Genomic DNA, 24,384 nt, shown 5'->3' with positions numbered 1-24,384 from the left:
TGCCCACATCATTTTGGGAGGCATTCCTTACTTTCTGGTATAACAAGATGTTCCAGGCTCATTTCTCCAAGGAATCCTATTTCCTTTTAGTGGAGAATGATTATTAGAGACCAAGATCTGGGTTCTAGCTAGATGTGCTATTGCTCCTGGAGTGTCTTTGCTACTTGGCTCTTTTAATGGAAAAAGCAGGGTGATATATAAAAATATATGTACACATACAAAAGATACACATATGTGTACATATATGCATATGTTCATACACATTTATTAGAAACTATGAATTTCCTTTTTTATTGTATATCTGCTTTTTTTTGAATTTACATTTAAGAGTACATTGATCAGCAGAAGTTTTTAATTTGATGAAGTCTAATTCAGGGATCAGAAAACTTCTGTAAAGGACCACTTACTATATTGGGTTTATTTGTTTCTCTTTTTTATAGATTCTTAAGGTAGAAACTTAGTCAGATTTTAACCTTTTTTCTTCTTTAAGTGATCTATTGCTATGTATTAAACCACCACAAAACTCACTGGTTAAAATAGCAATCATACATTTTGCTCATGAATGTGAAATTTGGGCAAAATTCAGTGGGAAAGGCATTTATGTGCTCTGTACAACATCAGCTGGGGCAGCTCAGCTATAGGGTGGAGAATATACCTGAAGATCGCTCACTCATATGGCTTGCAGATTGGTACTGGCCCTCAGCTGGGAGCTCAGCTGGGGCTGAGGCATTGGCTGCTTTCTGCATGTGCCTTGGGCTTCCTTAGAGCATGATGGCTGGGTTCTCAGGGCAGATATTTCAAAAGACAGCCAGGTATAAGCACTTTTGCCTTTTATAATCAAGCGTTGAAAGTAATTTTTGCCGTAACCTGTTGATTAAAAGCTAGTCACTAAGGCTAGCTCATATTCGAGGGGAAGGGATTTAGAAGGGCTTTAGACTCATCACCTCTTAATAGGAATAGTGTCAAAAGAAAACATGTTTTAAAATCATTACAATTACTTTCTAATATAGGTATTTAAAGCTGTAAATTTCCTCTAATCTGACTTTGGAAGCATCCCTTAAATTTTGGGTATATTGTATTTTCATCATTTTTCAGTTTGGAAATGAATTTCTTCTTTGTTTCATGGGTTACTTAAAGTGTGCTGCATAATTTACAAATATTAATGGCTTTCTAGACATGTCTCTGATTTCTAGTTTAATATTCCATGTATTCAAAAAACACACCCTATAAGATTTTAGTCTTTGGAAATTTATTGACACTTATTTGATGGCCTATTTTATGGTCTATTTTGGTGAATGTTCTATGTACACTTGAAACGAATTAATATTCTATAGTTATTGAGTGAAGTGTTTTCTACGTAACAGTTGGCTGATTGTATTTTTCAAATCTTCTCTAGACCTTTACTGAGATGTGTCTCTACTTTGATGAATTACTGAGATGTGTTAAATTCTTGGACTTGTCTGTTTCTTCCTTTAGCTCTGTCAGATTTTTCTTGCTGGTGAATGTTCATTTTTTATTATCAAGTAATGTCTCTAATACTTTTCTTCAAGTTTTACTTTGTCAGGTATTAAAATAGCCACACTGGCTTTTTCTTATGCTTTCTGTTTGCATTGCATATCTGTTACCTTTTTCTCTTCTTTTGCTTTCATTTTTCTGTGACTAAAAATAAGCACATCTTTTATAGACAGCACATACTTGTATCTCTTTAAAGAAATTCAGCTTGATAATCCCTTTTAATTGGAATATTTTGTCTCTTTAACTGTAATGTAGTTATTGATATTATTCGGTTGTGTCTGTTGTTTTGTGCTTGCGATTTGCCCCCTCTCTGTTTTTTGTTTTGTTTTTTTCTCTCTTTGACTTTTTCAAGGTTATTTGAGTATTTTTTATGTTCTATTCTTTCTCTTCTTTTAGATTTTTATACAAGATTTTTGCTGTATTTTCTAATGGCTGTATCCTTATCACAGTCTGTCTTGAATTAATATTATACCATTCGTATGTAATGTAAGATTCTCACAACAGATTAATTCAGTATAAATCCTTTATAGTTTTGTCATCATTATAGACCATAATATGCTGTAGACCACATACGTTACAGAACTTGCAATATGTTGCTGTTTTTAACAGTCAAGCGATATTTTAAGGATATAAGAAAAAAGGTTTTTTATTTACATAGTCATAATATCCAGTGCTCTTCCCTCTTTTCCGTATATCTAAATTTTCACCTGGTGTCATTTCCCTTCAGCCTAAAGACCTGGGTCTGCCGGCAACAAATTCTGTCACCTTTCTTTTTCTGAAAATGTATTGACTTTGCCTTTATTATCCAGAGAAAGGTTATTTTCCATGGATAAAGAATACTGTGTTGACAGTGTGTTATTTTTCTGTCAGCACTTTAAAAATATCATTTGATTCTCTCCTGGCTTCTGTTGTCTAATGAAAAGTGTTTCCTTATGCCCACTTCTGTTCTTGTATATGAAATGTGTCTTTTTCCCTCTGCTTTCTTTTAAGATTTTCAACAGTTTGACTATGAATTGCCTAGTCTATTTTTATATTTATCTTTCTTAGGGTCCACTGAGCTAACTGAACCTATAAGTTGATGTTTTTTATTAAATTTGGAAACTTTCCAGCTAGTATATCTTTAGATGTTTTTCTGTCCCTTTTTCTCTCGTCTCTCCTCCTGGGACCTCAAATATGTATATTAGATCTCTTGATTCTGTTCTACAGGTCATTAAGACTCTGTCGATGTCTTTTCAAATTTTTTTTTCTCTCTATGCTTTACCTTTCTTTTTTAAATTGAGATATAGTTGATGTACAATGTTATGTAAGTTTCAGGTGTACGACATAGTGATTCACAATTTTTAAAGATAATGCTCCATTTATAGTTGTTATAAAATATTGGCTATATTCCCTGTGCTGTACAGTATGTCCTTGTAGCTTATTTATTTTATACATAGTAGTTTGTACCTCTTAATCACCTTCCTCTATCTTGTCCCTTCTCCCCTTCCCTCTCCCCACTGGTAACCACTAGTTTGTTCTATATATCTGTAAGTCTCTTTCTTTTTTGTTATATTCACTAGCTTGTTTTATTTTTTTATTTTTTAATTTTTTTTAGGGGGGCAGATAATTAGGTTTATTTATTTAAATGGAGATACTGGAGATTGAACCACCTCATGCATGCTATGCATGCACTTTACCACCGAGCTATACACTCCTCTTGTTTTATTTTTGAGATGCCACATGTAAGTGATATCATACAGTATTTGTCTTTCTTTGTCCAACTATTTCACTAAGCATAATATACTCCAAGTCTATCCATGTAGTTACAAATGGCAAAATTTCCTTTTTTATGACTGATGTTTCATTGTTTATATACAGCACACCTTCCTTATCCATTCATCTGTTGATGGACACTTAGGTTGCTTCCATATCTTGGCAATTGTAAATAATGCTGCTGTGAACATTGGGGTACATGTATCTTTTTGCATTAGTGTTTACGTTTTCTTCAGGTGTATGCCCAGTAGTGGAAATGCTAGGTCATATGGTAATTCTGTTTTTAGTTATTTGAGGAACCTCCATACTGTTGTTCACAGTGGCTGCACCAATTTACAAGTGTTCCCTTTTCTCCACATCCTCACCATCGTTTGTTATTTGTGGTCTTTTTGATGATAGCCATTCTGACAGATGTGAAGTCATATCTCACTGTGGTTTTGATTTGTATTTCCCAGACAATTAGCAATGTTGAACATTGTCTCATGTACCTGTTGACTATTTGTATGTTTTCTTTGGAAAAATGTATATTCAGGTGGTCTGCCTATTTGTACATTTTTTTTCTTGATGTTGAGTTGTATGAGCTGTGTATACATTTTGGATATTAACCCCTTATCAATCATATTATTTGCAAATATTTTCTCCCATTTGGTAGGTTATCTTTTCCTTTTATTGATAGTTTTCTTTGCTGTGCAAAAGCTGTTAAGTTTAATCAGGTCCCATTTGTCTATTTTTTGCTATTGCTTCCTTTGCCTTAGGAGACATAAAAAGAAACACTACTATGATTTATATCAAAGAGTGTTCTGCCTATATTTTCTTCTAGGAGTTTTGTTTCAGGTTTTACATTTAAGTCTTTAATCCATTTTGAGTTTATTTTTGCATATGGTGTGAGAAAATGTTCTAATGTCATTCTTTTACATGTAACTGTCCAGTTTCCCAGCACCTCTTATTGAAAAGACTGTCTTTTTTCCATTGTATATTCTTGCCTACTTTGTCATAGATTAATTGATCATAACTGTATGGGTTTATTTCTGGGCTCTCTATTTTGTTCCTTTGATCTATGTGTCTGTTTTTGTGCTAGTACCATACTGTTTTGATTACTGTAGCTTTGTAGTATAGTCTGAAGTCAGGGTGCATCATTCCTCAAGCTCTCTTCTTGTTTCTCAAGATTGTTTTGGCTATTCAATGTCTTTTGTGTATCCATACAGATTTTAAAATTACTTGATCTAATTCTATGAGAAATGCCATTAGTATTTTGATAGGGATTGCATCAAATCTATAGATTGTCCTGGATAGTATGGTCATTTAAACAGTTTCTTTGAGTCTTCCAATCCGTGAACCACAGTATGTCTTTCCATCTGTTTGTGTCACCTTTGTTTCTTTCATCAGTGTCTTATAATTTTCTGATTACAGGTCTTTTACCCCCTTAGGTAGGTTTATTCCTAGGTATTTTATTATATAAAATCCTTATTGGTGAACCCTTAATTTCTCTTTCTGACAGTTCATTGTTAGTGTATAGAAATGCAACAGATTTTCGTATATTTATTTTGTATCTTGCAACTTTACCAAAGTCATTGATGAATGCTGGTAGTTTTTTGGTGGTGGCTAAGATTTTCTGTGTATAAAGTATCATGTCATCTGCAGACAGTGACGATTTTACTTCTTCCTTTCCGATATGAATTCCTTTTATTTCTTTTTCTTATCTGATTGTTGTAGCTAGGACTTCTAAAACTGTGTTGAATAAAAGTTAAGAGAGTGGGCATCCTTGTCTTAGAGGAAATGCTTTCAGCTTTTCACTATTTAGTATGACGTTAGCTGTAGGCTTGCCGTAGATGGCTTTTATTATGTTGAAGTATGTTCCCTCTATACTCATTTTATGGAGAGTTTTTATCATAAATCGATGTTGAATTTTGTCAACAGCTTTTTCTGCATCTATTGAGATGATCGTTCGGTTTTTATTCTTCAGTTTGTTAATGTGGTGTATCACATTGATTGATAGGCAGATGTTGAACTCTTTGCATCCGTGGAATAAATCCCACTTGATCATGGTGTATGTTCCTTTTAATGTATCGTTGGATTCAGCTTGCCAATATTTTGTTGAGAATTTTTGCTTCTATATTCATCAGTGATACTGGTCTGTAATTTTATTCTTTTGTGATATCTTTGTCTGAAGATGATGCTGGCCTTGTAGAATGAGTTCAGAAGCATTCCTTTCTCTGTAATTTTTGGAACAAATTGAGAAGGACAGATGTTAACTCTTTTCTAAATGTTAGGTAGAATTCACCTGTGAAGCCCTCTGGTGCTGGAGTTTGTTTATTGGGAGTTTTTTTTTTTAATTACTGATTCAGTTTCATTGTTGGTAATTGGTCTGTGTACATGGCTGAAGTATAAAATCAAGTCATAGGACGGTAGTATATTGCTACTTGGGAAAAAATGCATATGGAGCTACAGTGTATATGTATAAATTAAAGGTATATAACTGAGTTTTTAAAAAGTTTTGGAAGAGTGTCTACCAAACTTAACTACAGTTACTTCTGAGGACATAAATGGGAATTGAGAAATGCTGGGAGTGCTAAAGTGGGACATTCATTATTAAATGCTGTCTTCGTTTATTTTTACAATTAAAATGTATCCAGAGGTTATATAATTTAAAAACAGTAAACATTTAAGAAAGACACAAGTTTTCCAAGAAGCATTTGATGGTTTATAAAAGGTGAAATATCTCAGGTTTTGTAAAAATACTTTGTCAAGTAAAAAATGCTGAAGAACTGGCTTGTGCCATGCTTTCTCTTATGTGTCCTTTCTTGTGGAGTCTTTCTTGTAACTTCATTAAAAATAAAGCCATATTTTTGTACATACCAATAGCATACTACAGTATCTCTACAGGTAGCGTTTTAAAACATTCTTATTTTATTATTATAAAGCATTCTATAACAGATTTTGAAGTGAGATTTTCTGATATTACAAATTTGGATATTTAAGAATTATTAGGACTGAAATTTCTTTTGGATTACTAAATAATGGCCTCTTATCGTCACAATGATTCTCACCACTTTTGCCACAGAGAGTGGGAGGAGGACATGGAGACATGATCTCTATTGAGCACCTGCAGGGCAGTTTTGATACAGATTAATTTATTAGAACCTTCCTCCAGCTCAACGGAGCCAAGTAACTTGACCGAGGTTCCATAACAAGTAAGTGGGGGACAGAAATACGAGCCCAAGTCTCTCTAACCTCAAGGCCCATGTTTTGTTTTATTTTAAATTAAATAATACAAGAATAGACTGTCTTTGTAAATGCTTCAGAGAACATAGACACAGCCAAAAGGTCACACCCACCTCTATACAGAGCCCTCCCCAACCCCAGCTCCCACCTCAGAAGTAATGACTGTTCATTAGTTTGGTGCCTCTGTCTAGATCTGTGTGTATGTGTGTGTGTGCACGCATACACTTGCATACATATTTATGTGCATAAAGCAATACATTGTTTTAAACAACAAAAACATAAAACATAAATGAAATCATACTGCACAAAGTACTGTTTTGTCTCCCTTTAAGAAATAGTTTTTCCTTCCTGAACCTCAAGTTTTACAAGATTTTTGTCAAGCGAGTTCATTATTAAGAATCAATATCCTCGTGTGTATTAAGGGCTGCTAATATGACTGCCAATCTGAATAAAATAATTAATATTAAATCACCAAACTTAATATTTCTTGCTAAAGCGAAATACATTTTCTTACTGTTTATGAACTCATGTCTAGTAATTACAACTTTTGTTACATTTTCTAATAAAGAAAATGGTTCTTAACTTCTTTGAGACCCCTAAGGAGTACCTGGCTGGGGACATCATGGCATTGAGTTATGGGACCCAGAGGACCTTAGGGAAGAATGGAATTGGAGTGGTCGGGCTTTTCCACGTAGACTGATGCTGAGGTTTGCCTTCCTTCCATCATTTTCAGCCTGAAACCTCTCAACAATCCAAGATAGATAAGTGCCGATATGTAAGGAATATGTTCTTTTCACCAGGCTGGGTATCCATACTGGCAGAAGCAATGAAGTCTCAGCACATTATGGAGGCCTCACATGCCGCCAGGACGCTGGCTAATCTAGACCGAGAGACTGTGCGAGATAAATACCAGGACGGGGTGTACGTGCTGCATCCCCAGCACCGCACGAGGTAGGAGAGCAGAGTGGGGCCGCTTTGCTCCTGTGGGGACCCTAAGCTTAGAGGGCTTAATGTTTTAATTTATTTCTGCATAATTTAGGTAAGTTAAGTACCTTACGAATACCTTATTTACTGAAACAGTTTGCCCCTAATAACCTCAGAAGAATTGCAGGCTGTCATGAAAGTATGGAACTAGCTAAATTACCTGGATATTTTACCTACAGGATGGCTGCATTCACCTTTTATAACGTGTCCCACTTAAACTTTGTATTGGTATTTCTTCTTTGTTTCGTTACATTTTTCATGTAAATCTAAGTTACTGACTGACGAGGGTTGTAGAGGTCAGTCTGGATGGGAAGGAGATAGGATATTATTATATATAATTACATGCAGGCAGCCAGATTAGCCTGGGCCTAGCACTCAAGGGACTGGAGAAAGTTCATGCCAAGTATAAAAGCATGCACCGGAAGGAATAAGTTGTAATAAATCTGACTCGTGCCCCTTCTTAAGGTTATTTCTGGTCGCTGTTTCCAGCTGTATCACAGGTAAGACAATAAATATAGACAGGACCACAATGAAAAAAAATTACATGTTTCTTGGGTTTTTGCCAGGCATTTTAAAATAATACCTCAGAAAATAGCAAGAACTTTTTTAAATCTGAAAAATAGATTGCCTGGTTAATTCCGATTTGTAGGTAAAAGAAATGATCAAGTATTTTACATCTGTTATGTAATTGTGTGTATATTCTAAATAGCTTGCAAGTAATATACGGCTGCAGTTTTTAAAACTGTCGTATCCAAAGAAAGAATATAAGTTACTTTAAAATCTTGTTCCACTTCTGATAAATACTATTTATTTTCCTTGATAAATTAGAAACAATCTCTTTCATGCATACTGAGTGTGAACTACACTAGTGTATTAATTTCTTAAATATTTTAATTGATTTGTGCAACATGCTCATGAAATTCTTTGGAGGGTAATCTGTGACATCTGTCGCTTCATTGATCACTAAGCACATTACAGTTGATTTTGGTTTGTCTGCCTGGCTAGCTATGCCTCCGTCTTTATAGAGAGAGCAGTGAACACACTTGGGTATGTCTCTGCCAAAACTTCTTGAAGGGTTCCTCAGCAAAGCTGTGCCTGTAAAGCATGCTTTAAGTTTCTTTTGTTATATAAACCTGCTAAGCATCATCCAGAGAGAGTGCTGTGTGGATTCTTATCAAAGCAGTAATGCATTTATTCTGCTTCTTTTTAAAACTCTCTCCCTGGCTAGTCAGCCCATTAAAGCAGATGTCCTTTTTATTCACGGCCTTATGGGAGCAGCATTCAAAACGTGGCGCCAGCAGGACAATGATCAGGATTTAACTGAAAACATTTCAGAGGATGAAACCAAGTACACAACCTGTTGGCCCAAGGTACGTACGTGGCTGACTCTGGCAGGCCACCCTTACCCCGACACGCTGCCGTGTCCCTGCCCACTGGAGCCCCCATTGTGACGTGCTTATAACTTTTTATTGGGGTTTTTTTTCTGTGCAATTTTTCTTTCCCTTAGGGGCACTTATAGTATGTTACATGGACAACTGGGCTTGTCACTCTGTATTGTATAATTTAGGGTGCAGTCTATATGACTCTAAAAGAATATTCTATTAAGTAAAAAACAGGGGCAAAGGGCAAGGGTCAGTAATAGTTCACTTCCATTAAAAATATGATTGAACAAATAATATGTTAATAATAGTTGGCTAGTTTTCTGATTTTAATAATTGTAAAAATAAAGACTTTAAAGAAGTCAGTTCTACTTTGGATTTCTTTGACATTATTCTAAAGAGCCTTAACTTTGGGATGAATTCATTGAATGATATTTATCTAAAGCTCAATGAATATGTATAAGTAGTTTCTGGGGCTTTGTCCCACTGCTGCTCATTCACCTTCACAAGAGCTTATCAAGTAGGAAGAATGGTTTGCACTGTCTCTGGTGACACTGAATGTGGAGATGATAAAACTCAAGCCCACAGAGACAGAACTGTGACTAATTAGAAACTGAGTTCTCAGGTCAGATCCCTGACCATCACACTGTTCTGTCCTGAGATCATACCTTTCTATGAAATGCTTTCAAAAAGCCAGTTTGATCTAGATTCCAAAAACAGGCTCTGCTTTTAGCTATAGCAGATTAAAACTGAGAATATTCTCTTGAAACCTGCAGAGACCTTACGCTATTAATCGTGATACCTCCTTGTGACCAGAGATATAAAAAGATAAAATTGCCAGGATTGTTTTTCTAGTCACCTTTACACATGACTCCAGTGTGATGTTTTACTAGTTGTTAGTATTACAAGAGTCCTTTAGTTACGATTTCAGTTGCTAGGAAATAAGTGGGACCGTGGAAATTCATATTTTTCCTTTTATACCTTTTGTTTTACGTAGTCATGGTTAGCAAGCGACTGTCCTGCTCTCCGTATTATATCTGTGGAGTATGACACCAGCCTTAGCGACTGGAGAGCAAGGTGCCCTATGGAAAGGTAACTGAGGGGAAGGGTCCGGGCCACAAGGCCTCTGGGATGGAGGGGAGTTTTAGCTTTTGATGCCACAGACAGGATTTTCTTATGGAAAACAAACCTAACCTTTTTTTCTCTTCCTTCTAGAGGGAGTTAGTGATAAATAAACAATGAAACTATATAAAGCTTAGATATAGTGTCAATGTTGGGTTCCTAACGTGGTTCACTTATAGCTGGTCTCATAGTAAGGACCGTGGATTTTAGATTAAAGTCTCCTTTACCCTGGAAGCAAACATGAGGCTTTTGGCTTTTGTGTTCACAAGCACACCATGTAAAGGAAGCAAAGAAAGAGATGCTGAACAGTGTAGACTCCTTATGTCACTCGGACGTGCTAGGTACCGTTGTGTATCCAGGAGAGAGCCCGGGCTTCAGGACCCAGATGTGGCCAGTTCTGCCTGTGACACACTGTGCCATCCTAGGTCATTTAACTGGTCTGGGAAGTTTGGCCTACAAATTGAGAGTTGGTCTGAATCAGTGTTATCAAACTGAGTGTTACCTCTGAGTGACCCCCATGTAGGTGCCAGAGGAATGGTGCTGAGGGTCAAGGGGCACGACCCCAGGGCTCCTTCCCCATTTCACCCAGAGGAGCTCTCACAAACTCTGGTTTCAAAGAAAGGATTCTACAAATACACAGTTTGAAATAGACCAGATAGCTTTGGGGTTTCCTTTTAGGTAGAAAATTACTTATTTGATATTCTCTGATTCAAATAGCTTTCTGTTGTTTCTAAGTAACAAACCAAAATGATGAAAGCGTACTGTTTGTAGCATAAATACAAGTGGAACTAAACAGCAGTGACAGCTGACTCCGCAGGTGAACTCGCAAGGGACAGCACGGTCTCCAGTGCTGCCTGTCTTGTCGGGCCACGTACAGAGAAGGAACGCACGTCCTCGGTTGTGGGGGCCATGTACAGAGAAGGGACGCACGTCTTCGGTGGTGGGGGCAGAGTCCCAGGCCTGACCCGTGAAAATTGCCAGATACATGTTAGATGCGTCAACAATGCTTGTTTAGTAAATGTTCCCACTTACGCCAGTGTGACTAAGTTAAAATGAGGAATGAGCAGTTGCAGAAATCAACCAGAGAGAATAGGGGTGTTCCTGACTCCAAAGTGTAGCATGTAGAATTGGTCCAATAAACAAAAGTTCTTGCCTTAAAAAGTGGCTAGCAAAATTGGTGGGGGAGCGTTGTTGATAGCCTCCTGTCATGCCTGTTGTTTTCATTTTGTTCAGAAAGTCCATTGCATTCAGGAGCAACGAACTTCTTAGGAAGCTCAGAGCTGCTGGTGTTGGGGATAGGCCAGTGGTCTGGGTATCACATAGCATGGGAGGTAAGTATGTTTCAGTTTTGCCAGCAAGTACTGTGAGGCGGTCAGCCTTCGAGGCTAACCTAAGTTACTGTGGCTCTGCTTTATTTAGTAGGCCTTTTTCCCCTTCAATTAATGGTTTTGGCTATGGCTAGGAGGTTTAAAATTACTACTCTCCTTCCATGCTATTTGTTTTTTCAGAGGAGGGACAAGTAGTAACAAACCATATAACGAGAAAAGGCGTTTGGCAACTTAATGCATTCATTAGGCATTAAGCATGATGCTGAGTATCAGAAGCTGCCCATGGCTTATCGAAGCCCGATTTTTTAAATACCCCTCAGCATCTTGCCTGGTTCCGGGAGTCCCCTTTCTTCCCTGCTCCTCCAGCCATCGCAGAGTCCATCACTGCTTCAGTGCCCTCAGCCCCAGCCCCCTTCATGCCCAAGTACATGCGGTCGCAGGTGTCCACTCTTTGGTCCTAGTGCTTGCTTGCTAAGCCACATCTCCTCCTTCTCCCAAACCCCTCCTCTAATCCAGTTCTAAATGTTCACCATCCACCTTGCAGAGGGCCCCCAGCCTAGATTATCTGATAAAATAAATGCTCAGGATTGCTGACTCTTGAGTCTGGGTGTTTTGCTGAGAGAAAGGTGGATGTAGCCCTTTGTGTCCTCAGAGACCCACTGTCACCATCCATGTAACCTTTGTCTCACTATCAGCCAAGCCCAGGTAGGGGGACAGAGGAGAAGCTGCCTCCTGAGGTGCATTCCCCCCTAGCAGCTTTGTTTTCTTGGTGGTGGACTGGGAGACTATGTTTTTTTTTTTTAAATATCAGTTCTGACGTCATTAGTGACCTAGTGGAGTGGCTGCTGCAGGCAGGCTGGGGAGGCTGGCTGCTGCATTTTCACTTCATTGATGGACACACAACATAGCAATGCCTAAATTTTCTTCTGTGGGAAAGTACATCCTATGATATAAGACCTGCCTTACAAATGAGTTTCTAGAATCTCACCCATTTGTAGGCTTGCACTATATATTTTAGAGGATTAAGAGTTACCAAATAATATTTAAGGCTCTGTTTATTGGACTGCAGAGAATTATTAAACTTTTTTTTTAAAAGAAAGTACTTCTTCCTGTATTTGTCTTTTTTTTTTAAATGGAGGGCAAGAAAACAGCTTATGCATTGTTTTTCTTCTTCTCTGTGGCTAGGTCTTCTTGTTAAAAAGATGCTGTTGGAAGCCTCTAAGAAGCCAGAAATGAATACTATTATAAACAATACCAGAGGAATCATTTTTTATAGTGTCCCTCACCATGGATCCCATCTGGCTGAATACTCTGTGAATATTCGCTATCTTCTCTTTCCCTCTTTGGAAGTCAAAGAGCTCAGCAAAGGTAATACTTTCTGTCAGAAGGGCATTGTATTAACACCAGTTTCACAGGAGAAGGAGGAAAAACAGTTTCTAACTTGACTGTATTGCTTCATTTTCTGTGTATCAATTATGTTTAGACTATCAGGAAAGATTTTTAGTTTGAGACTGATTTTCCTTTGATCCCTTCCCTTTTTGTTCTTAAGCAAGTATTTGCTCCAATAGAACAATAATTTTAATACTATCTTAAGTATTTAAAAATTTTAAAGTTATATAATGTTTTGCTTTAAGTATTATTCCAAATTACAAATGAACTGTTTTTTTCCATGAGTTTGGAAAATCATCAGCTCTTAAAATATACATGAGCTTTAAAGATTCATCATAATTATAAAGTACTGTATTTTAGGGGGATTAATAAGCGCCTTCTCTTTCTCTGGAATACCTGTTAATCAGAATCTGGGGACCCCTGGCTTGAGCCTTCATGTGCCATTGTCTTTTTGCTCATATGTTCTCTGTTCTGCTTTATGGAGAGTTATTAGAATTATGTGACTTTTATATTCTTAATTTTCTGTTGAATTGTATTTTTTTGCAATCAGATTTTGTTTTCCACAAGCTCTTTCTTGTTTTGTGATCCATTTTCTTTTGAAATCATTCTAAAGATACTTATTAGGGGTTGGGGTTTTGTTTTTTTCCTTTCTGTTTGTCTTCCGTGCTCAGGTTTTCTGTTTGCTCGCTGGGTCTGTCTCTCTTAGGTTGTAGGTAGGCTTGCCTTTAAGACCTGGTGCTTCTTGGGTGCCCTTTCATATTTGAGGACGTGGGACAGGAAGGGCCGTGTGCTCTGTGATTATAGACAGGCCCTGTTGATGGAGGCTGTGCTTTAGGGTGGCTGTGGGGGTGCCGGTCAGCACACTGGGGGACCCCTCAATCCCACACAGCAAACTGCTCTGGGTACTGCCTCCTGTCAGCCAATAATGTGAGAAACCTCTCCCTCTGACACCGGTCTCTGTTCTGGGTTGATTTTAGCCCTTAATCTCCTCTTAATGGCTTCTTAGGAAGGAGAGAAAATAAACAAGCCACTGTCTTGAATCAGAACTGTAGTTTCCTCTCTAAATATGGAGGGTTGATGTCCATTTTATAGTGAAATAGGTAAACAGAACTTGTAACAACCTTGTTCTCTATAATTTTACAGATTCTCCTGCACTTAAAACACTACAGGATGACTTTCTGGAGTTTGCGAAAGACAAAAACTTCCAGGTGCTGAGTTTTGTAGAGACACTACCAACCTATATCGGTAGCATGATTAAGCTCCACGTGGTGCCCCTGGAATCAGCAGGTATTCACTCTTTTGCAGCTTGTTGGTCCTTGGATGCCTGATTGTGGTCACCATAAGTGTCAACTTTTATATTCAGTTTCTCAATTTTAGGAGACAGTTTTATGAAGATTTAGATTATATTATTCTTTTCAGCAATAGATTAAAATTTCTCTGCAAACATTTAACCTTGGCATTCCCCTCCCCTCCCTTTATTTAACTGGTTAGAGGGCAAAGGTTAATTGACTAACTCTGAGCCCTCAAAAGTGAAGTCTTTTGCATTAGGTAAGACTACAGAGTGTCCTATCAGCTGGATTAAAAGGGGCATTTAGTAGATTGATCGCCACCTGCAGGAACCTTAAAGAAATCAACTAAAGATGTGGAAGCTTAGTAGAAATAAATGGAAGCTACATGAGGAGTATTCAAGCCACAGAGACGTCGAAGGAAGAAAACTAGTGTTAAAGTTCAGGCTCGTCCTAATGCTGGGGCCGAGGGAGGCGCACAGTACATGCTGCCACGGCGCCTGCGCTGTGCTGTAGTGTGCCGTCGGCCCTCGGAGGGTAGGGCCCAAGTCTCAGTTCTGCTTAGAGCTTCCCCTGCTGCTCTCTGTGTAGTAAGCAGCCCATCCCTTTCACTCCCCGAAGGGCTTTTCTCCGGCTGACTCCTTAGTTTGCTTGTCAGATCCTTTTCTGATCGCCATGGAGGCTGGCTCAGGTGCTGTCCTGGTGTCACTTGGCCATACTGAGAGCTCCCGGCAGCCAGGGACGGTGCGGATCTGAGCGCTTGCCAGATGTCCTTCTGTCTGCCGAACAAGTTTTGTCTTACTTCATTAATATGTTATCTAAATAAAATGGAAAAGGCTTGATAGTGGGACCTGAAGAGGCTTTACCTCAAAGTAACGTGCCACAGGGTGAGGGATTGTGATTTGATAATTGAAGAACTTGAAGAGTTCAAAGAACAGATTTTTTTAAAGCAATGACTTTGGAAACTTAAAGCAAAATTAATATTGCGAACCAGCTGCTAGTAGTGACGTAGCCTTGTCACAATTCTGTCCACCCTTTCTTCTGTGTCACCAGGTGGCTTGTCTTCCTTCATAACCACCACCTGCACTTCCTCGCCTACCTGGCCTCACTGGTACCTCCCTCCCTTCCATCCAGGTAGACTGCGTTAGGCTGAAACACCAAAAACTCATCCAACTCTCTCAAGTGCTGCGTCGTCTCCTCTGCTGGGAGAGTGGTCATGGAGGTCTGGGGATAGAATGCAGCCCACGTGGGATGTTCCCATCCTTTTCATCAGTACAAGGGAGCTCCTCACCTCTGATATTCTCTAGTATGAAGTGGTTAAAAGAAGTGTGGAATAATTGCATAATAACCTGCAAGTGTATAAAAGTTTTGAGGATGACAGTGCTCAGGCTCTGTTCATGCTAAATTAAGATGTAGGCAGCACACATAGGCAGAATTTATGAGAAAAGCATAAAATTATTATACACTTACTGAGATGCCACTTGCGCGTGGTGAGTCAAATACAGTTTAGCTATACAGTCAAACTTTAAGTTCTTTTATCTCTTGAAAGAGGCCTTTGTCACAACCAAATCAACATTACAACTACGCATTTGGCCTCTCAACATTGACAGGGGAAGCTTGTATTTTTACTCAGATTTTATTGACTTTTCGTTTTCTTCAGATTTAGGCATTGGAGATCTAATTCCTGTGGATGTGAACCATTTGAACATTTGTAAGCCAAAGAAAAAGGATGCTTTTTTGTACCAACGTACCTTACAATTCATCCGTGATGCTTTAGCCAAAGACCTGGAAAACTGACAGTTGTCTTCTTCCATTTTCATACGTGAACACAGTGCAAGAAACGTGGTATTCTCTTTCTCTTTTTAAGCTCTAAGCAATCATGCAGACATAGTCACTGTGGCATCATTGTGGCCTGGAGTATGTTGCAGGCAACAGAATATTGTTCTGTAAAACACAAACACAGCACAGAAGTGGCAATCGGAGAATGAAGGGCTAGACTGGATTCTTTGGATATAAAAGAACCTCCCTGTGTGCCAGGTTATGTTCGGCAATGTCCCTGGTGACAAGGAGCAAGCTACTGTGGGTAGAGAATGTGACCTGTGACTTTTGTCATCTGTGACTGTCCATGGCTTATGCTGGGAGGAGCACTGATGGCTTCTGAAGGGAGAGCCATCGCCAACTTACCAATAAAAATGCCTTTTGGAGAGTACCTGTAATGGAGAGAGAATGAACTAGAACATAGAAGACTCTGTTTTGGGTCTGAGTGTCCATGTGCTGTAAATTTTAAAAAACTTGTCAGTGTAAAACCTTTGTCTAACATGTTAGCTTTGTTAGACCTCATGTCACCCATGGGCCAGTTTCTTGTAAGTTTTATTTTCATATTGCTGATACATATTTTTTTAAAAAAAGTTCTAGCCTATAATTTTTTCCAGACTGCAGCTGACAATACTTTTAATTTTTCCCAGATAAGAATAAATCCATTACTGATCAGAGTATGAACTAAAATGATTCTAAGCCATTGTAATATCAACAGTACTTAGTATCAAGATTCTCAGATTCTTTTCAGCTAAATAAAGGATATCTTCCTCTTGATCATTTAGAAGCAGTATTAACTAGTCTCTAGCATGTGAGAAATAGGAAATTATATTGATGACTTTTTCTTTTTCTTAAGCAATAGCATTATTGAGATACAGTTCACATACCATAAAATTCACCCTTTTAAATATACAGTTCACTGATTTTTAGTGTATTTTCAGAATTGTGCAACCATCACCACTATCTAATTTCAGAATATTTCCTCATCCTCCAAAATAACTGCACACCCATTAGCAATCATTCCTCCTCTCCTCGCAGCCCCTGGTAAACACTGAGTTTCTTTCTCTCTCTATGGATGCCTATTATGGAAGTTTCATATAAATGGAATCTTAAAGTAGGTGGCCCTCTCTGTCTGGCTTCATTCTTTTAGCATCACATTCTCAAGGTCCATCCATGATGTAGCATGTGTACATGTAGTACTTCATTCCTTTTTATGGCCAAATAATATACTGTTACATGAATGTACCACATTTGCTTATCTGTTCCTCAGCTGATGGAGTTTAGGTTCTTTCCATTTTGGGGCTGTTATGAATGAGGCTGCTGTGAATGTTCACGTACAAAGTTTTTGTGTGAACGTGTTTTCCGTTCTCTTGGGTATATACTAGGAGTGGAATTGCTGGGTCATGTTAAGCTTGTTTCCCATTTTGAAAATGATAGACATAGAATGGGATAGTCAAAGCTAAAACTGGAGTATTGCATCTGAAGGTAAACTGGGCTCATCAGTAAACTCTCAATAACTAATTGTTTAGTTATGCAAAAACTAGCAGGTGACCTAACTATTTTATTATGTAGAAACAGTGTGATAGTTAGTTAGCTAACAATAAACTCTTAGCTTTTGAGATGACATGGGGAGAGGGGTAGATATGTTTGGTTCGTTTTCTTTTTCTGTTTTCCATGAACCATGGCAGATATGCCATGGCTGGAACATCTGTTCATGAACCTAGAGTAATAGGATGAAACCCTACTCTTTAAAATCTCAATATAGCCATTATAGCTGTGTTTTAAAAATAAGGTCTGGGAGAGAGATCCAATGTATTTCTGAATTACTATAGTTTTTCAGACAAGTAACTTAACATCTGTTTATTCTATTTATAGAATGGATGTGAGATACACAGATTCACTTCATCAGGTTTGTGAGATTTAAGTCAGTAATGTTTTAAAAATAATCATCACCTGAAAAACTCTAAGAACAGAGTATGAAAACATACATATTTGAAAGTTTTAAACTTAGATCATCAATAAAATGGTTCTTAGCCTTGTTTAAGTATCTTTTCTGAAAAAAAAATTTCAAATGAAGTTTTATATTACTTTTCCCTTCATGTGAAAAGTCTCTTTAAATGATCTATCCAAGAAGGAAATAAATAGAATACAGCTTTATAGAAAGCTGAAACTACTGAAAGCAAGCTGTAAATAAAATTCAGATGAAAATGAAAAACCAGTTACTCTTATTCATAACCTTTTCTCTTTCTGATTACGTTGTCTACCGTGAAAGTCAAGAGCACTGAGTTCCCCTTTACTCCAGTGTTTAAATTAAATGTCATCATAGAAAGAGACCCAAACGGAGGGCCATGGTACCTTTCTCAACACTGTCTCAACCATTCAACCAAGGTTACACCAACAGCCAGAACGTGGTGGAGGGTGCGGGCCTCTGCTCAGTGGGAACGCCCGTGGTGGTGGGCACCAGCACTGATTTCCTAGAGACAAAGACAGCACAGTGATACAGTGACGTGTATATCTCTTTTGAACTTGGTTCGTAATTCACATTGCCCCTCAAATTATTTCCAAATCCTAAAATTTGAGCTTTAGGCATACCATCCTAGTTTTCATCTCTTTGTAATATTAAGTATGTTAATACATAGTTTGGTTTTTATTGACATTTGGTATAAAAATGATGCCCGTGAAAAAAAATTTAAATGTCAATAAATGCATTTTAAAGTACTTCAGTACAATTGGATGTGCCTTTATGTTAGATATTGAACACTCCCAAAAGCTTAAAATCTATTAGAAAATTATTTTATAAAAAGTAATATTTTATTATAAATTTCCTTAATAAAGCTAAAGACATAGAAAGTTTAATATCCAAGAAATTTCCAAATTCAGAAAAAATTATTCTGGTAAAAATTCCAGTTCTTAATCTGCTTTCTGCTTGGCCTTGGAAACAGTGACACGGAGTTCAACACCTGGACCCGGAGTTTGGAAACACTAAGCTTACCAGAACCTTTGATTTTTAATTTAATTCAGACTTTCTCTCAGGATTGTTAAAGCTAATTTATACTGAAAGTTAGATAGTCACTGATTCTTAGGACCACTAGAGTGCCTGGATACGAACACAGTGTTCAAGCAGAAAAGACTTTTGTCGTGTATACAGCAATAATTTAGAGTTCAGAATATTCTGACAACTGGGATTACTAGATTAAAACATTTCTAAGAGTTCTTGTCCAAGATGGTGACCTAGGAGGCTCCTGAACTCACCTGCTCCACCGACCGAATCTACAGCGACACACAGAACAGTTTCCTCTGAAATAAATTCAGAAACTAGCTGAGCAGCTCCTACACACTGGGTGAATGAGAAAATGCCCAATTGAAATGGGTAGGAAGGGCTGAGACACCTGAGACACTCTCACCATGAATCCCATCCCTGGCACAGGGAGATTCAATCAGGAGGCAACACACAAGTCCCAGCTTCTGCCTCAGGAGTGAAGAGTTTGGACCCAACGTCTGGTGCCCCAACTTTTAAGTCCTCCACCTGAAGGATGGACCCCACCCCCAAAACACTTAGCTTTAAAAGCCAACAGGGCTTGCATTCACAAGACCCATGAAACTGTAGCAAAGAAACAGTTCTGAATGGGCTTGTAAGGACTCACAGTGTCTATCCCCCCCCCACCCAGGGCTCAGCACAAGGGCAGCAGACAGAAATGCCTGTCTCCCAGTCTTTTCCTGAAAGATGCCTATTTGCGTATCTTAAAAGCTGCAGCCTGAGGGTCAGGCTTCTAAACTGAACACACATCTAGAGTATGACTGTGATCTTCCCTGGAGACCAGGGAGGCTGGTGGATTGTCTCTGCATTCTCCCTCTGATCCACTCCAGTTTGCTGGTGTCTCCCTGGAAGGAGCTTGAGCACCTCTCTGGTGCCCTGGCTATTGTGGCTGCTGCCCATGGAATGCACCTCTTGATTACCTGGCTCCGGTGGCCAGCAGGCCTTCTGTTTGTAGATCCCACAGGACTGAAGTAATCAAACAGTTCCATCCCCCTATTGCTCAGCACAGAGGGAGCAGAAACACCCATCTTCAGTCTTTCCCTGAAAGAAGTCTGTAAACTTTAAAAGCTGCTCTGAGGGTTCAGTTTCCAATCAGCCTGCATCTAGGTACTGAAATGCTCCCCACCCCTTTGGAACACTGCCAGATCTTGGCAGAATCCCAACTACCCGGAGCCACTAAGAACAATAGGAGGCTCAATCACAAAGTTTGAGAGACAACCAAGAGCTCACTGGGCTCAATATTGGGTTCATCTCCTGCATGAGACCCCCGCTGTCAAGACAGGGCAAGGTGGCTGTTTTATGTCATGCACAGAAGCCAACACAGAGAGTCAAAGAAAATGAAGAAACAGAGGAATATGTTCCAAACAAAAGAGTAAGGTGAAACTCAAAAACCGTAATTAAATGGAGATAGGTGATAATTGCCATAATAAAGATGCTCACCATGATCAGGAGAGTAATGCTTGAACAAAGTGAGAATTTCAACAAAGACATAGAAAATAGAAGAAAGTATCAATCAGAAATCACAGGGCTGGGGGGAAGAGGCAAGATGGCGGTGTAGAAGGACGCTCGTAAGTCACTCTCTCCCACAAATACACCAAGACCCACATCTACAGACCCACTCAGCCAACCAGAGCACCTGCGGAACTCCGACAGAACATCGCCCTCTTCAAAAGATAAAGACGCCAAAAATCTGGTAGGAGAAAAGGAAAAAAGAAAGAACAAAAGGCAAAGCAGCGCGGGACGGGTCCCGCAGGGAGGGAGCGGCAAAGGAGGACTGGCGCTCGCTGGCTGGGTCTCCCCCTCCAACTGAGAGGCCAGCTGGACGGAGGGGGAGCCTCCGAGGCTCGAATCTGTACAGAGCAGCCCTTGTGTGACAGAACTAAGTTAAACGGGCACAGAGTGTCCCCCCGACACCCAGCCTGAGACGCGGGCCAGCAGCGGCGGGCAGGGCCAGGCTGCACAAGCCGGCGGAGGACGGGGGCGGCTGCACGGAGGCAGCCCCGGGGGACTGCAAGGGGCTGGGCGCTGTGGGTGTACAGGACAGAACAACCTGGGCCCTCCACAAAACAGCAAGGTTGATGTGCTCTCGGGCGGAAGGGTGCATATCCCCATCTCTGAAAACCCGCGGAAAATTTCGGGGGAAGAGAGGCGGGGCTCAGGCACAGACGCCATATCCTCCGGCGCTGAGCACCCAGGCGGGGGCGGGGGCGGAACCTGCATCCGCACCGAAGGGCTCAGCAGCCTCAAAGGCCAGACTGAGACGGGCCTACAGCCCGGGGCACATAGGATCCTTCCATCCTGGTCCCTCAGAGAACTTGCTCCACAAAGACAAACAAGGAACTGGGTCTTGGCTCAGAGCAGGGACGAGGCTGCCCCTCGGTCTTCCCCGAGCCCACCTGCGGCGTGCCAACGAGGGCGGAGCGCGGCCAGGGTGGAGCGCGCAGCCGCACAGAGCAGCGGAGCTACCGGCGGCGCAGGTAGAGGGAGAGCGCCCCCCCCCCCCCCCCCCCCCGCCTGTCGGGCAGGAACACAGCCCCTGACTGAGGTGCCGGGAGGGGGCATGACCCGCCCTCCTACCTGACCAGTCTGCAACATCTGATTGCGGCATCCAGAGGGGCAGTGACCCGCCCGCCCATAGCAGAGGAGAGCTGCACCTGACCCCGTGTTAGGAGGAGGCGCGATCTGCTTGCTGACAGGTGCTGCGAGCAGCACAGAAGAGGGCGCCAACGGAGGGCCTATGAAAACAAGCTGAGCTTCCAAAACAGGACGAAGACAGAAAGACTTCACATTAAAAGCACACAGACTCCAGGAGAACACCGACAACTCCCCCCCCTTTTTTTTTTTAATCTGTTTTTACCTGTTCTATTTTCAATTACTCTTTTAATTTTTACTTCTTAATTCATTTCTATTTCTCTTGGGTTTTGATGTCCTGTTATTGATTAGACACAGATTTCAAATACATCTATTCATCTCCCCACCCCCCTTTTTTTTTAAGGTTTTAAAAGGACGTCTCAACCCGATTAATACTCTGCTTCAACTCGCTCTTCTATTATTCATTATACACTGTTTTCAAACCCTCTTTCTCCCTTCTTTTAAAAATCTTTCTCTCTCTATTTTTTCTTTTTTTTTTCGTAAGTTCTATTCCTAAATACGCATTAGATAGATAAAATCCTTAAGATCCAAAATAGACAACTGATACTCCATAAACCACAGTGCCAGAGAGGTATGAGCAAGATGAAGAAGCAGAGAAACCTTTCCCAATTAAAAGAACAAGAGGAATCCCCTGAAAGAAAGATCAATGAAATAGACATCGATAGCCTACTAGATCAAGATTTCAAAAAAGGAGTGATCAAATTGCTGAAGGAATTAAAAGAGATAGTGTTTAGAGATATAAAATATGTCAAAAATGAAATTGAAGCTATAAAGAAGAGCCAAGTAGAATGGGTAAACTCATTGACAGAGATGAGGAATGATCTAATAGCTGTGCAAAGCCGACTAGTTAATGTAGAGGAACGAATTAGTGATCTAGAAGACAGGGCAATAGAAAGCACCCATTCAGAAGAACTGCAAGATAAGCAAATAAAAAATAATGATAATAGCATAAGGGACCTATGGGATAATATAAAGCGTCCCAATCTTCGCATAATAGGGGTCCCAGAAGGGGAAGAAGGATCAAAGGGAATTGAAAAGGTTTTTGAAGAAATCATGACTGAAAACTTCCCAAACTTACAGAAGGAATCAGATATCCAAGTACAGGAAGCTCAGAGGGTCCCAAACAGGAAGAATCCAAATAGACCCACACCAAGACATATCATAATCAAGATGGCCAGAGTCAAGGATAAAGAAATGATTCTAAAAGCAGCAAGAGAAAAGCAAAGAGTGAATTACAAGGGAACCCCCATAAGGCTCTCAGCTGATTTCTCTACACAAACACTACAGGCCAGAAGGGAGTGGCAAGATATATTCAAAGCCCTGAATGAAAAAAAGATGCAGCCTAGGATACTTTATCCAGCAAGGCTATCCTTTAGGATAGAAGGAGAAATAAAGAGTTTCACAGACAAAAAAAAGCTGCAGGAGTTTAGCAACACTAAACCCATGCTAAAAGAAATATTGAAAGGGCTATTCTAAATAGAAAAGCAGCAGGATGCTACAGAAATGAGAAACTCACAACTGGAAGGGTGATAACTCATGAATTACAAATAAAGAAAACATACAAATCACTGAGAGTGGGAGAGGGAGGCAGGGAAATATAGAATATTTTTTTTTCTTTCTTTTTAAAATTTTTTTAACAGTAGGATGGGTTTGAGATCATGTTACTATCAGTTTAATAAAAACAGTTATAGTAATGGGTTAATAGATTTACAAAAAAGGGTAACCACAAGTCAAAAATTTACAAGGGAGTCACAAAAATTAAATAAAATCCATGATAATACAAAGGAAAATTACCAAACCACAAAAGGAAGAAGAAAGGAACAAAGAGGATATACCAATTCAACTGCAAAGATAAGTTCAAAATGGCAATAAACACACATCTATCATTAATTACGGTAAATGTTAATGGACTAAATGCTCCAGTCAAAAGACATAGAGTGGCAGACTGGATAATAAAGCAAGAACCTTCAATATGCTGCATACAAGAGACCCACTTTAGGGAGAAGGACACATATAGATTGAGAGTGAAAGGATGGAAAAGGATATTCCATGCAAATGGAAAAGCCAAAAAAGCAGGTGTTGCAGTACTGATTTCAGACAAAATAGACTTTAAAACAAAGGCCATAAAGAAAGACAAAGAAGAACATTTTATAATGATTAAAGGAGTGATACAAGATGAAGATATTACACTCGTTAATATATATGCACCCAATATAGGAGCACTTAAGTACATACAAGAATTACTAACAGAGATAAAGGGGGATATTGACGTGAATACAATCACAGTTGGAGATTTTAACACTGCATTAACATCACTAGACAGGTCTTCCAGACAGAAAATAAACAAGGCAACAGAGAAATTAAATACTACAATAGAAAAACTAGATTTGGTGGATATTTTCAGAACATTACATCCCCCAAAAATAGGATATACATTCTTTTCAAGTGCACATGGAACATTTTCCAGGATCGATCATGTACTTGGGCACAAAAGAAACCTCAACAATTTTAAGAAGATAGAAATTATCTCAAGCATCTTTACTGACCACAATGCCATGAAACTGGAAATCAACAACAGAGAAACAAAGGAGAAAAAAAGGAAAGCATGGAGATTAAACAGTATGTTATTGAAAAAACAATGGATCAATGAGGAAATCAAAGCTGAAATTAAAAAATACCTTGAGACAAATGATAATGAAAGCACAACCACTCAAAACCTATGGGACACAGCAAAGGCAGTGCTAAGAGGGAAGTTCCTCAAAAAAGAAGAACAATCTCAAATAAACAAGTTAACCTTCCTCAAAAAAGAAGAACAATCTCAAATAAACAAGTTAACCCACCACCTGAATGAATTAGAAAAAGAAGAACAAAAAGCCCCAAAAAGCAGCAGAAGGAAGGAAATA

At 39.3% G+C, this 24,384-nt stretch overlaps 1 protein-coding gene across 4 annotated transcripts in view; it reads left to right on the top strand.

The window, feature by feature from the left end:
• Positions 1-17,831, top strand: part of SERAC1 (serine active site containing 1) — a 60,733-nt gene extending 42,902 nt beyond the window's left edge. For all 4 annotated transcript variants that reach the window (XM_015246654.3, XM_072966117.1, XM_072966119.1 and 1 more), the window contains 7 exons: positions 7,290-7,440; positions 8,702-8,843; positions 9,850-9,944; positions 11,208-11,305; positions 12,488-12,670; positions 13,835-13,978; positions 15,638-17,831. In XM_015246654.3, the coding sequence (XP_015102140.1) occupies positions 7,290-7,440; positions 8,702-8,843; positions 9,850-9,944; positions 11,208-11,305; positions 12,488-12,670; positions 13,835-13,978; positions 15,638-15,774 (950 nt within the window). In that variant the 3' untranslated portion in view covers positions 15,775-17,831. The remainder of the gene's footprint in view (positions 1-7,289; positions 7,441-8,701; positions 8,844-9,849; positions 9,945-11,207; positions 11,306-12,487; positions 12,671-13,834; positions 13,979-15,637) is intronic.
• Positions 17,832-24,384: the final 6,553 nt, after the last annotated feature.

This window comes from Vicugna pacos, chromosome 8, assembly GCF_048564905.1.
Source record: "Vicugna pacos chromosome 8, VicPac4, whole genome shotgun sequence".
Lineage (NCBI taxonomy): Eukaryota > Metazoa > Chordata > Mammalia > Artiodactyla > Camelidae > Vicugna > Vicugna pacos.
Note: the sequence above shows the minus strand (reverse complement) of the source record. Positions and strands in the feature narration are given on the sequence as shown.